The sequence below is a fragment of the Adiantum capillus-veneris genome, chromosome 3 (assembly GCF_014529385.1).
Source record: "Adiantum capillus-veneris isolate H3 chromosome 3, ASM1452938v2, whole genome shotgun sequence".
NCBI classification, from domain to species: domain Eukaryota; kingdom Viridiplantae; phylum Streptophyta; class Polypodiopsida; order Polypodiales; family Pteridaceae; genus Adiantum; species Adiantum capillus-veneris.
The window spans coordinates 119,813,558-119,826,480 of record NC_140933.1 but is presented as its reverse complement, the minus strand read 5'-3'; the positions used below and the strand labels follow the sequence as shown (position 1 = coordinate 119,826,480).

The 12,923-nt window shown below is 43.9% G+C and overlaps 1 protein-coding gene across 1 annotated transcript in view; it reads right to left on the bottom strand.

Moving 5' to 3' along the window:
• Positions 1-416: 416 nt before the first annotated feature.
• LOC147461601 (transcription termination factor MTERF2, chloroplastic-like) overlaps positions 417-12,923 on the bottom strand; it is a 39,186-nt gene continuing 26,679 nt past the window's right edge. The window contains exons 3-7 of the mRNA XM_086509100.1: positions 2,384-2,599; positions 2,191-2,298; positions 1,819-2,093; positions 1,049-1,715; positions 417-960 (exon numbers count right to left, since the gene is read on the bottom strand). Of these exons, the coding sequence (XP_086365226.1) occupies positions 1,205-1,715; positions 1,819-2,093; positions 2,191-2,298; positions 2,384-2,599 (1,110 nt within the window). The 3' untranslated portion in view covers positions 417-960; positions 1,049-1,204. The remainder of the gene's footprint in view (positions 961-1,048; positions 1,716-1,818; positions 2,094-2,190; positions 2,299-2,383; positions 2,600-12,923) is intronic.

Sequence of the window (12,923 nt, the reverse complement as noted above, 5' to 3'; positions counted from 1 at the left end):
GGATAAAGATGTTGCAAATTCTAAATCAGAATTCTTTGATTCCTTGATTAATGATTGATCAAATGTATCAATTGCCAATTCTTTAGTTTTAGTTTCTAAAGACGATTCTGAAGAATTTTGGGACACGTTATCTTATCAAGATACTTCGCAACTGTAGATGTTGAGCCTGCATTTTTCCATCCCATGGCTATTCAAGCTGAAATACCTTCTCACAGCCAATTGCATGAAGCTAAATTTTGCAAAGAAGCCTTCGAATGATGTGATGCCATTGGATTTGCAATCAAAGCTAAGTGGTTCAATTAGAAGCAAAAGTTCAACTACAGGCCTAGCTTTCCTAATGATGTGCACTAGGCAGCTCATTTGGCGCCCATAGGTGCACATTGCTTTTGCAACCACAGAATCTACTAGTCTTAGCGTACTTTGTCAAGCGTCAGGGCTCAGTTAACTAACCACAACCAGTAGTTGGGAACACCCACTGGCACAATTTTCGATAACATATTCTAGTTTTACACTTCTGAAGAATGTCCAAGACGATATCATACAACAATAATGGTGGAAGAATTGCAAAGCTGAGGATAAGTCCCTTCCTTGTAGAGCAAGAAGGGAAAATTGACATTTAATTCTAGCATGGCCTCTGGCTTAGGTTGAGGCTCTGTACGATCTGTCACATGTAAGGACGACATCCACTCATAAGATTGAAATGCTTAGGACAGGCCAGCAGAGGATAATCACTTAACAACTAGGCCAGCAGAGGAATAATCACATCGCATTTGAGAATTAGTGGCCAAGAGTATACACAGATAAGAGCTCGAGGTATACATGTGAAAGAGACTAAATGCACAGGAGCAACTTGGAACCCCTCCTTACCAGTGAGACGAAATGCTAACTTCATTGGTTGATGTACAGGTACCACCTCAAGAGCTCCATAGATGATTCAGTGGGGGCGTATTTGCCTTGAACCTATCAATGACAAAAATCATCAAGCCTTACCATACAAGAGAAGAAAAAAAGATTGAAATCTCAGCAACTAATCTCATTAAATACCCACCAGCAAAACCTACTACTTAGGCAACAATCATTTGCATTTTGAATCACCCACGCTGCACCGTCATAGCATTTAGCAGAAGCTTCTTTAACTCCATGACAGAATTGCAGCTCACATGTTGACATAGGTGTGCATGAGCAAGTCCAACAAATTCTGCTTCTAGCCATGGCTTTGGGCTGATGATTTAAATTCTGCACCAAACTGCTCATCCATTTCCTCTTCGTAATTTGCAGACGGTGAATGCCAGCTGGTATCTGAGGCAATGTCCTCATCAAATGCATCATCAATGTCTTGTGGACTATGCCATCTCTTATCTGAAATCTCCTCCTCATCAAACAGCTCATCTGTCTCGTCTTCAACGTCAGATGTACCATCCCAGCTAGAATCTGACATGTCCGATCCAGCTGACGCTTCTGGCCAACTTGGTTCAGAAGTAACCTCCACATCCATTCCAGCAGAAGCATCTAGGAAACTGACTTCTAGTCCAGCCTCGTCGGCCTCCAGCACTTCATGCCTCCTTTCTGCCTCATCTGTCTCTTGTTCATCTAAACTCTGCATAAAGTCTTCATCTGTGCAGGCTAGCATTTTCCTGAGACAGTATTTCAACCCTCTCTTCTGAAGGGTTTTGTACCTCGGAAGTATCCTCAACTCTAGAGAGTAGCTAAACAGCCTGTCAGCATAGAGCCCCATCCAGATCAGCACAACTGTATCAGCACTAGATGCTCAAAAAAAAGAAGAAAGAAAAGAGATATGACAAAGGGTGTAGGTTTTACCTGGGGAATTTCACGACCTCTTCCACTGGCAGCTTCATCACCCTCAGAGCAAAGCTCAATTTCGGTTTCATAGAAGACAGGCTGTACCTCAGTACCATGGGGAACTCTGTGACCATCAGGCCTACCTGCTCTCGACTAAAACCATGATAATAAAAAAACCTTACTGCAATATCAAGCCGCTTTTTTATGCTGCAACCAAACAAATCTGGTTGCTGGGCAAGAACTTTCCCCACTTTATTTATTGGGACTGCCGCCTTTTCAAGAAGGAATATAACCTAAAGTACAAAGATGTGCAGTTAAAGAGAAATATTACCTTCAAACGTCACAAAACAAAGGATAAAGTTGGTACTAAGAAAGTGCAATTAATCTTACACAAGGCCTGATTTTGTCATCCAAACTGTAGCTTAAAAAAGCTGGAAACTTCACAAGCACGTCGCCGATTGCTGCTTCCTGAACGCCCACATCACGCAAAAAGCGAATCTGACACAACAGATTCGTGCTATCCAGTTATTGCACCCCCAGAGGAAGAAAGGAACTGTAGTAACAATCTATACAGAACCGTTACCTTTGGAGCTATGTTGTTGCTAATACTCAGACAAAAAACTGATGGCTTCACCTTAAGTATTTTTCTCAGACCATACCCATCAATTCCTAGGAAGTAGAACAGCTTAACAAGTGGTTTCCAGTCTTCTTCAATGCTGCAAGCTATAAGTTGAGGCCTGGATGCAAGTACTTCCCCTACAGTCAAGTCATCTAAGCCAAAGCTTTTCAGATAGTCGACCTGCAAAAATAAAAAAACTCGCAAAACATCGCGGACATTAATCTAAAACAAAGGTCTCCACACCACATACTTCAGTTGGAATTTCGAAACAGACACAAAAATAGACTTTATACACATTAGCCTCCGCTGCACAGCTGACTCTATGCGAGGATTGCAGCAAAGGCTAAGGTGAATTGGGTAGGTAAGGCAGGGACGAGGAGGGCGATGCAGGCAAGCAGGTCGTGCTCAAAAGCTTAGGGTTCAGTTTTCTCTCTGTCAATTTGTAATCTCTAACCTTGCAGGGTGTGATGTCATTTTGGGCATAGAGTGGTTTCGCACGTTAAACCCATTGTCGCTTGGGATAAGCTAACACTTTTCATCAAAGTTGTACTCAGTCTATCGCTCATTCGAGACGAGAGCTGGATTCCCTCTCATCTCTGACATTTAGACAAAGAGAGAGTTACATCAAGGAGCCCAAGTGGCAATCATCTATGTCACCCCCACATCAAAGAACTTTGGTATTTTTGACACACTTAGTGAGTTGTTTGCAAAGTTTGAGCTTCCTCCCGAACAATATAAGGATCATGTCATAGACATGTAAGTAAGTAACCACATCATTTGAACAAGGCTAATGAAGAGAACCTAGAGCGCCAACCTAGGTGAGTTGTTCGATGGGGGTTTTATGCGTCCCCATGTAAATCTTTTTGCTGCTGCGCTTTTGTTTGCTCATAAGAAGCGTATGAATAGGCGAAGGTATTTGATCGACTTGAAGAGTGGCTACCACTTCTCACAAGTTTGACGACATAGCCTAACCTATTAAGGGAAGGCGGGGGGGGGGGGGGGTTAGGGTCCATTGAAGTGGGCAAGCTGGACAAAAGACCAAGCCCTAAAACCTACGCGTGCTGCTGACATGGAAAATTTTCGGCGTTGATGACATGGCAGATGTACGGCTAAGTTGGGCCAGTTTTTGGGTGGCAGCTTTTGAGAAGTCACAGATTTTAGACTTGCAGCTTTTGGGGGCGCGGGGCCAGTTTTTGGGTGGCAGCTTTTGAGAAGTCGCAGATTTTAGACTTGCAGCTTTTGGGGGCGCCCAATTTTCACGGCCCCCTCGTATCTTTATGTATGTGGACAGGGCTCCCTCTTCCGTGGATAAGCTTGGGAGCATCGCGGAGAAGGAGACCCTTGACAGCTATATACAATCAAGAAAGAAATACCGAAAAGGGCGCTAGTTCTTGGGGCCAGTGCATCTAAAAGCGGAACTCCGCCGCTTAGTGTTCACTCTCCTCTTCTCTCAAATCTTTGAAAGTTCAGTTGTTGCAGTTTCTCTCGTGTGTTGCTATTGATTTCTTGCTTGGGTGCCATGCCTATTACATAGGCATCAGAGCCCAGAAGAATCCGATCCATCTTCTTTAGCACACATGGGTTCTAGCAATGAATATGATAGCGAGGACAATGTTCCACTTGGCAAATGAAAAGCACTCCAATTTCACCAAGGGAACAGAGCGAACGAATGGAGATTCCAACAGGAGCAAGCCGGAGAGGGGAACGGCAAGTCCCCAACCGAGGATCTCAACAAGGAGTACAAGCATCAACTCCTAATGTGCAAAACGATTGATCAAGTGCTCCAAGGACTTGAACTACGTGAAGTATTTGAAGATCAATCACTTGATGAGGTTCACTCTCGATGGCAAGGCGCCATCCACTTACCTCTCAAGCCGGCCATGAAGACCAAAGCAAAGCTGGGTACAAAAACGCAGAAACTCTACTCACAAGAAGAGTTTGACGATGCTCTTGAATAAAAAGTCAGTCAGCTGATGGAAAGAAAAGCACTCTCGGAAGAAAAGCAAGTCAGAGGACTATCCTGGCTACCTAGGCTAGAAATTGACTTTTGAGGCGGCTAGTGAATCCAAGAAGCGTGCTAGCATCTCAGATGACCGCAATTGTTCTTTGTCTTCGTCTTCAAACAGTTCAGACAGTGCCTCTTCCTCTAGAAAACAGCCCGGAAAGAGGAAAAACGAAGTAGGACCAGCACGTGCTATATAGCACAACCCAAAGAAGATTGTAAGGGACCTGTCCTACCGACAGAAATTCTGCACAAAAGGACAAAATTGCCATACTGCCTATAGTGGAAACAAAGGCCAAAATGAGCCCAAATCGAAATTCTGAGCAAACCAAGCTCTACGAGTATTCTCTAAGTATTTGTCAACCGGCTGACGCTCACCAAAGCTCACCCGAATGGAGAAAGTGAGCATGCGGGTGCTGGTGACATTGGGGACTATGCTTGGGAGGACGCAACCTGATGTGATACCAATTGTTGGAATTAGGGTTGTGGGGAAACACACACAGCTTGGAGAAGATGAAGAAGCTCAAGGAACACAACAAAGAGTGTCTTGCTTAGTGCACAATAAAAAAATAAGTGACCCTAGAGTGATGGGCGTATGTACAATGCATGGGGGAGAAAACCTCCTAGTGAGGGAAAAAATGCCCCGACGGTCCTAAGTGTGTTAACAATCATCACTACCACATACATGGTAACAAGAGGGGGACACCTCATCTTCTTCAAAAAGTTCGGACAATGATTCCCACAATTTTTGATACTATCTATGGTACGAAGCAGAACCACCTTATGAGACCGACTCAATATGACTATTTGGAAAAGAAGAAGAAGACCAAAGAGTTCAAAGATGGGGGTCAAGCCATACGGTTTGACACTTTTTCAATCTTCAAGGATGCTCATCAAGCTCTTGCCTACATACAGCAAATCGACACCGCTTTCTCTGGAGGTTGCTTCTCAAAAGCCTCCAAGGTAGGAACGACGACATCTTTTCTTAAAGATAACGCTCAGACATGGTGGTCAACCCTACCCTTGCATAAGATCCGAAAACATGGGTAAAGTTCAAAAGACTGTTCACTTCGGCATGGTTGACTGAGGAGTATGAACAAGACATCATTATGGCTTGGAACCATCTGAGGACGACAAAAGAAGACACCTTGGCTTCTTATTGTAAACGGTTTTGGGATACCTTTTTACTAGTTGCTTCTTGTCGGAAGATGAAGCAGGTAAAATGATTTTGTTGAGCTTTACCAAAAGAGATCCAATGGGACTGTTTGAAGCAAAAGTCCAAGAGCATCCAGAAGCTCATGGAACACACAAATGATAGTTTTGCCATGCATTCAAGCTCCTTGACTATCCATCAAACAAGCTAGTGTCCAAGTCAACAGGAAAGAGTCTTCCGACAAGAAACAGAAGAACAGTAAGAAGTAGAAAAAGAAACACACATGCCCTCAATTCACAGTAGAGCAGCATGCAGAGTACTTCAAAGAGGGCAAGTGCTATGGTTTTTGTGAACATAGGGGCACATTCTTGCTAAGTGTCACAAAATGATGACCTGGTGTAACAGACTTGGACACTCCAAGTCAAGAATCAATCGCGATAGCACCAAATAACCACTTCAAAACAATTCACGGATTACAATGGATTTACAGTGGCCCGGCGGAGTTCCGTGCCTAGAGATATTGGCCCCAAAGAATGGCGCCCCTTTCGGTATTTCTTTATGTATTAAAATCAATGTCAGAGTACAAAGAGCGGTTAGGGTTTCACTCTCAAACTCTGCGTCCAGATGCTCTGAGAAGTGAGGCCCTCACCGCATATTTAAATGTTACAAGGGATGCCCAAAAGCAGAGCCCCAAAAGCTTGAAAGCAATAGCAGATTCTCTCTCTCTCTCAATGAGAGTAAAAATAAAGCATATTCTCTCTTCCAATTTCCTTGCAAAGCCAAAAAGCAGGGATTTACATCGCTCAAAAAAAAAAAACCACCTCTGCGATTTTCGGAAATTAGGGTTTGCAAGAATTTTAGGGTTTCTGGCAAAAATAAGGGTTTCTGTTGTCGGTAGCCACATCATCACTTTGTGACATACCCCCCTCTTGAAAGCATTGTAATCGACCCCGATTACGCCTGCAAAACCGACAAAAGCCATAAACCATCTTAGCAGACAATGACTGTTAGTACCTACGTACTAGGGACACACATCTAGCACATGTACCAAATCGACAGTCACATCACACGACATCACAGGACATCACTAGACATCACATGACATCACATGACATTCAACATTCATTCGTATCTTAGACCATGATTTATCGGCAATGTAGCTAGCAATCACATCTAGGTCCAATCAAGACCTCATCGATGTCCGATTGACTAACCCCTTTTGCAACCATGTCTATTCGAGATCAATCAGGCCAAAATGCTGCAGTCATTTCATCTATCAGTTTCTGCACTCAAAAGAAGTCAAGAACAAATCAGTATCATTATCAGGAATTCCATTACATAAAGTCATCTAGTAGAATACTGTCAGCTCTCAATATCCCTGAAGCTCAAAGAGACATCAGTGACTTTAGTATCAAAATCAAGGCATCTGTTGACAAAGGAGCGGAGCGACTCCCCTCTTGTGCATCCCACTGCACCAGAAGGTCCGTAGTATCGCATACTAAGCTTTGGAAAAAGCCTCTCCTTTCCCTTTTTCTTTCTTAGGCGTGCCTTCTCAAAACGTAAGAGCACCCAATCATCCTCCTTCAATTTCAAGTCGCAACGATGGCGATCCGCTGGCTTTTTTCTGTCGTTCTTGAGACTTCTGCAAAGTCTCGCGAACTTTGGCAAAAGCCGTATCCAAATCTCGCGAATACTCATCCACTTCAAATATCTAATCTTTCGTGCTCAGGAAGGATGGAACATTTGCAGCACTTTCAATAATCTCAAATGGCGTCTTGCCCGTCGAAGAGTGTATCGTGTTATTGTAGGCAAATTCCACCAAAGGTAAGTTCTTTTCCCATTGAGTCTTCTGATCTGAGATACAAGACTTCAATAAATCTAAAACCACTGAATTGGCAATCTCAGATTACCTGTCAGCCTGCAAGTGGAACGATGACGAGATGTCACAAAACGAGAGCGTACACGAGCACTTGAAAATCTGAAAATTAAAATACTTTGCAAATGTGAGAGAAGGGAGAAGATCGACACAGTATTGGGGACCAGAAGATGGGCTGGTCCCCCCCCGTTAAGAGTAATCTTTTATTCAGGGAGAATTCGTATACAAGCACGAGAACCCGAGGAAACCCCTCCGTTCTCTAATCTTAGACCCGAAGGTTGTGCTTTCCTGTAAAGGGCTTGGGCACAAGGCCGTTCCTTCCCGTAAGGGACTTAGGCACGAAGCCGTACTTTCCCGTAAGGGACTTAGGCGTGAAGCCGTACTTCTCGTGAAGGGCCTTCCCGGAAGACGGGAGATTCCTGCAAAACAAACCACACAAACACGCGACAACAATTCGTATGGCGAATCCACAATAGATACCTGTCGCTCTTGCGCGGGAAAAGCGGCTTCCATGCTTCGTAGTCTCGCGATCTCTTGCGGCAGAGTCTTCTCTTGCTGATGTTGGTACCTCCCGTGAGTGAGGGCATGTGGTGCTTTTATAGCTCCCTGGCCACGGCACAAATAACTGCTCGCGTAGAGATCGCGACCGGTTTTGTTTGTTTTGTTTTTTTGTTTTTTTGTTTTTTTTTTGTTTTTTTTTTGTTTTTCTTTTTTTGCGTTGTTCTACCCGAAATAGGGAGAGAGAATTCGTTGGCTGGTTTTGTTGCTTTATCTTCTAAGTGGCTGCCCACTTATTAAGCGGGCGGCCGGCATATTTTAAAATTGGTATGAACCTGCCCAAAAACTCAATAAAACCTTATAAGTTAAAACCAATGCATTTAACAACACTTCCCAGGCGTCCCTGGATGCAACCACATGCACGAATGCAATGCAAACATAGATTCCTCGCGAGAAAGCGTCTGCCTTCCCGCGATTGTTCCTGCTTTTCGTAAAAAGCTTCATTGAACCCATCTTTATTCTTGTGCTTGCGTTCTTACGCGAATTTTCTTACTCAGTTCGGATTTCCTCCTTAGCCTATGGGATGCCCCTTACTGATGCACCCGTCACCCATCATGTGACACATCAGGGGCACTCGTAACCCGGCCCTTTCCACCGAACTTACGAAAACTCCTTCGCGATGTTTACCGTCACCCATCAAATGACACATCAGAGTTGTCCGTTCTTGATGGCAGTTCCTGTAGCTACAATCTTTTAACAGTTCTCAGTGCACACAATAAAATATCCTAAAAAAGAGATTAATCATTAAAAATAAGAAAATAGTCCAATTAGCAACATCCCTCTGGCTTCTAAACAGTTGACCTCAATTGTAGTGCTTGGACATATACCTCCAGTATCCTCGGGATAAGCTACTAATTCCTCCTGCGTCATCCACTGAGCACCTAGATTCGAATAGTTCTTAAACTTAACCAAATACTTCCGTGTTATCTTTCCGGATTTGAGAGACCACTCCTGATGACTTACTATCTGCTCCGGTTGAAGTATTTCTTCCGTTTCCTCAACCTCAGGAGGTTCCTCAACACTAGGCTGGCTTGGAGGCGGTCCCACATATGGCCGGAGTAAACTGACATGGAAAGCATTATGGATCTTCCAATTAGGCGGTAGCGCTAATCGGAACGTGACATCATTTACTCGCTCAGTGATCTTAAACGGCCCATAATAACGGGTAGAAAGTTTTACCACCTTCCCCTTATGAGACGCTTGTTTCTTAAGTCTTGCCTTCTCAAACTTGAGCAAGACTAATTGTCCGATTGTTAAGTCTAGATTCCTTCTGTGCTTGTCTGCAGCTTTCTTATGCTTTTCCTAAGAGCGTAGAATAGCTCTCCTAACTTGCCCGTAGGTGTGTCCAAGTCCCGGACAAATTCATTGCTGCAATGATCTTATCCTTAGTTAAAAGGATGGGTGGAAGCAAAGGCTTACCATATAGAATCTCAAAAGGTGCTTTCCCTGTCGATGAGTGTATGGTATTGTTATACGCATACTCGACAAGAGGCAAATATTTCTCCCAGTCAGATTGCCGGTCTGACACATAAGCTTTTAACATATCCAATACTGTGGAATTGGCTATCTCACTTTGCCCGTTCGTTTGAGGATGGTAGGCAGATGAAAAATTTAGATTTGTACCAAGATTATCCATCAAGGCACGCCAAAAATTTCCTGTCATACGAGGATCTCGATCGCTCACAATAGACTTAGGCATTCCATGATGCTTAAAGATCTGTGCTAGAAAAACCCCAGCCATATGATCTGCTTTGATCGTTTTCTTGACTGGTATAAAGTGTGCTTGCTTGCTAAACCTGTCCACAACGGTCTAGATCGCGTCATTTCCAGTCTGAGTTCTAGGGAGGTCCATGATGAAGTCCATGGCAATACTTTCCCAAGGTTCATTAGGCACAGGCAAAGGTTCTAGCAACCCAGGCATCTTATGCCGATCATACTTCACTTTTTGGCAAACCAAGCATTCCCTGACATACTTATCAATGTCTGCTTTAAGGCTAGGCCAAAAGAAATATCTTTCCATTGCTAAGGTCGTAGGGAGAATACCCCGATGACCCGCATAAGGCGAAGCGTGTGCTTCATCCATGATCTTCTTTCTTAATGGTTCCGCCACACATATGGCCTGATGGTGGTAGAGATAACCGTCCCGAATGGAATAGAGAAACTCATTCTCTCCACGATGTAGCTTTCCCCAAACGGTGGAGAAGTCTGGATCATTCGGATACAAATCCGGTAGTGCTTCTAATTCTTGATGATACACCGAAGTGATAGCGTTCACCCTTGGCCGCCTAGACAATGCGTCCGCGACCACATTCTTACTCCCAGCCGTGTGAAGGATCTAGAAGTGAAACATAGACAAAAAGTTTGCCCATCTCATCTGCTTCTCAGATAGTTTCCTTTGCGTAAGAAAATTTCGCAAACTCTGGTGATCAGTCTTGATCACAAAATCCGCTCCTAGAAGATAGTGCTTCCAGTTGGATAAGGCGTGAATCACAGCCATGAGTTCCTTTTCGTAGATTGATGCATGCAACTCTGCATCCTTAAGCCGTCTGCTTTCGTAGGCCACTGCATGGCCTTCTTGGTTTAACACTGCTCTGATGCAATCGCCTGAAGCATCGCAGTGAACCTCAAATGGTTTTCTTAAGTCAGGCACTATCAAAATAGGTCCATGGCTTAGCAAGTACTTGAGCCGATCAAAAGCTCCTTGTTGTCTCCATCCCCATCTGAAAGGAATCTTCTTCTTTGTCAAGTCATAAAGTGGTCCTGCTACATGAGCAAATCCTCGAACAAACCTTCGATAATACGAACATAATCCCAGGAAACTACGTACATCATGTACCGTAGTGGGAATAGGCCAATCTTCTACCACTCAGATCTTGGCAGGATCCATACTCACTTGATTGTGAGAGACTATATGGCCGAGATAGTGTATCTCTGAGAGAAAGAACTCGCTCTCCTTTGCATTCACATGCAACTCATGCTTTTGCAATTCTTGAAACACTAAGTCCAAGTGCTTCCGATGTTCCTCTTCTGACTTAGAGAAGATGAGTATGTCGTCAAAGAATACTCCCGTAAAAGCTCGATACGGGCTGAAAATGCGGTCCATCATGCGATTGAACGTCGCAGGAGCATTTGTCAAGCCAAAAGGCATTACCAAAATTCATATAGTCCAAAGGTTGTGCAGAAAGCAGTCTTGTGGACATCCTCAGGGGCGATCCGTATCTGATGATACCCACTCTTTAAGTCTATGCGACTAAAGACACTTGCACCCTGCAACTTATCAAGTATATCATCAATCCGAGGGATCGGAAAGCCTACGGGATGCCCCCTTACTGATGCACCCGTCACCCATCATGTGACGCATCAGGGGCACTCGTAACCCGGCCCTTTCCACCGAACTTAAGGAAACTCCTACGCAATGTTTACCGTCACCCATCAAATGACACATCATAGTTGTCCGTTCTTGATGGCAGTTCCTGTAGCTACAATCTTTTAACAGTTCTTAGTGCACACAATAAAATATCCTAAAAAAGAGATTAATCATTAAAAATAAGAAAATAGTCCAATTAGCAACACGAGAACTGCAACCGCATGCCAATGTTCTCCCAAATTGCAGTCCAAAACAAACTCATAAATCTGGGGTCTCTGTCGGAGACAATCTAAGACGTGCCATGTAATCGGAAAATCATCGTGATCATTCTGTGTTCTCGGGAGATCAAAAATGAAATCCATTGGAATACTTTCCCAGGGGCGGGTGGGTATGGGTAAAGGCTGTAACAATCCCTGTGCCTTATGCCTGTCAAACTTGACCTTCTGGCATACTAAGCAACTGCGCACAAACTCTTCCACATCCTTTTTGAGTCTCGGCCAAAAGAAGTATCTCTCTACCCCCTTCATGGTGGTATCAATGCCATGGTGACCCGTAAAAGGTGGACAATGCCATTCAGTCATAACCTTTTCCCTCAACGGCTATGTAACGCACAACATGGTTTTTCTCATCAAGTAGCCTTCCCGAAGAGAGTATCCGGCTACTGTCTCCCCATCCCGTATCCGTGTGAAAATAAATCTGCAAAATCTGTATCTTTCTCATAAATCTGTGCTGTCATTTCCGGCCTAGAGAACAATCGGCTCTCGTAAGCAATGACATGGCCTTCTTGCATTAAGACCGCACCCAGACTACGACCACAAGCATCACAAAATACTTCAAATGACTTTTGCAAGTCCGGCAAAGTCAAATCTAGTCTTGTAGTAAATTTCTCTTTCAATGTCTGAAAGGCAGTCACCTCTGTGGATCCCCACGAAAAAGGGACTCCTTTCTGTATCAAGAATATGCAAAGGGGAAGCAACCTCTGCAAACTTTCAAATGAACCGTCTGTAGTACGAACACAGTCCCAAGAAGCTTTCAACTTCATGGACATTCTTCAAATCGGGCCAATCACGGATAGTGTCTATCTTGGCCGGATCCATTTGCACTCCTGTTGTGCTGAGACAAAGTGTCCCAAAAAAAATGTATCTCTGAAGCATATGATCTCTGTGTTCTGCTTCATTCTTGGAGAAAACAATGGTATCATCAGAGAAAGTGCCAACAAATAGCCTGTACTCTTGAAAAATCCTGTCCATCATCGGGTTTAAATGTCGCAGGAGCATTGGTTAAGCCAAAAGGCATCACCCAAAAAAAACTCAAATTACCCATAAGTCGTCCGAAAGGCTGTCTTATAGACGTCTCCCGACGCGATTCGGATTTGATGATATCCACTCTTCAAGTCAATCCTGCTAAAGCACGAGGATCCCTGTAACCTCTCGAGTATATCATCGATCCTAGGAATCGGAAATCTGTTCTTGATCAGGATTTTGTTGAGAGCGCTATAATCGATGCTTATTCTCCAAGAGCCGTCTTTCTTCAAATCCAACAGTGGAG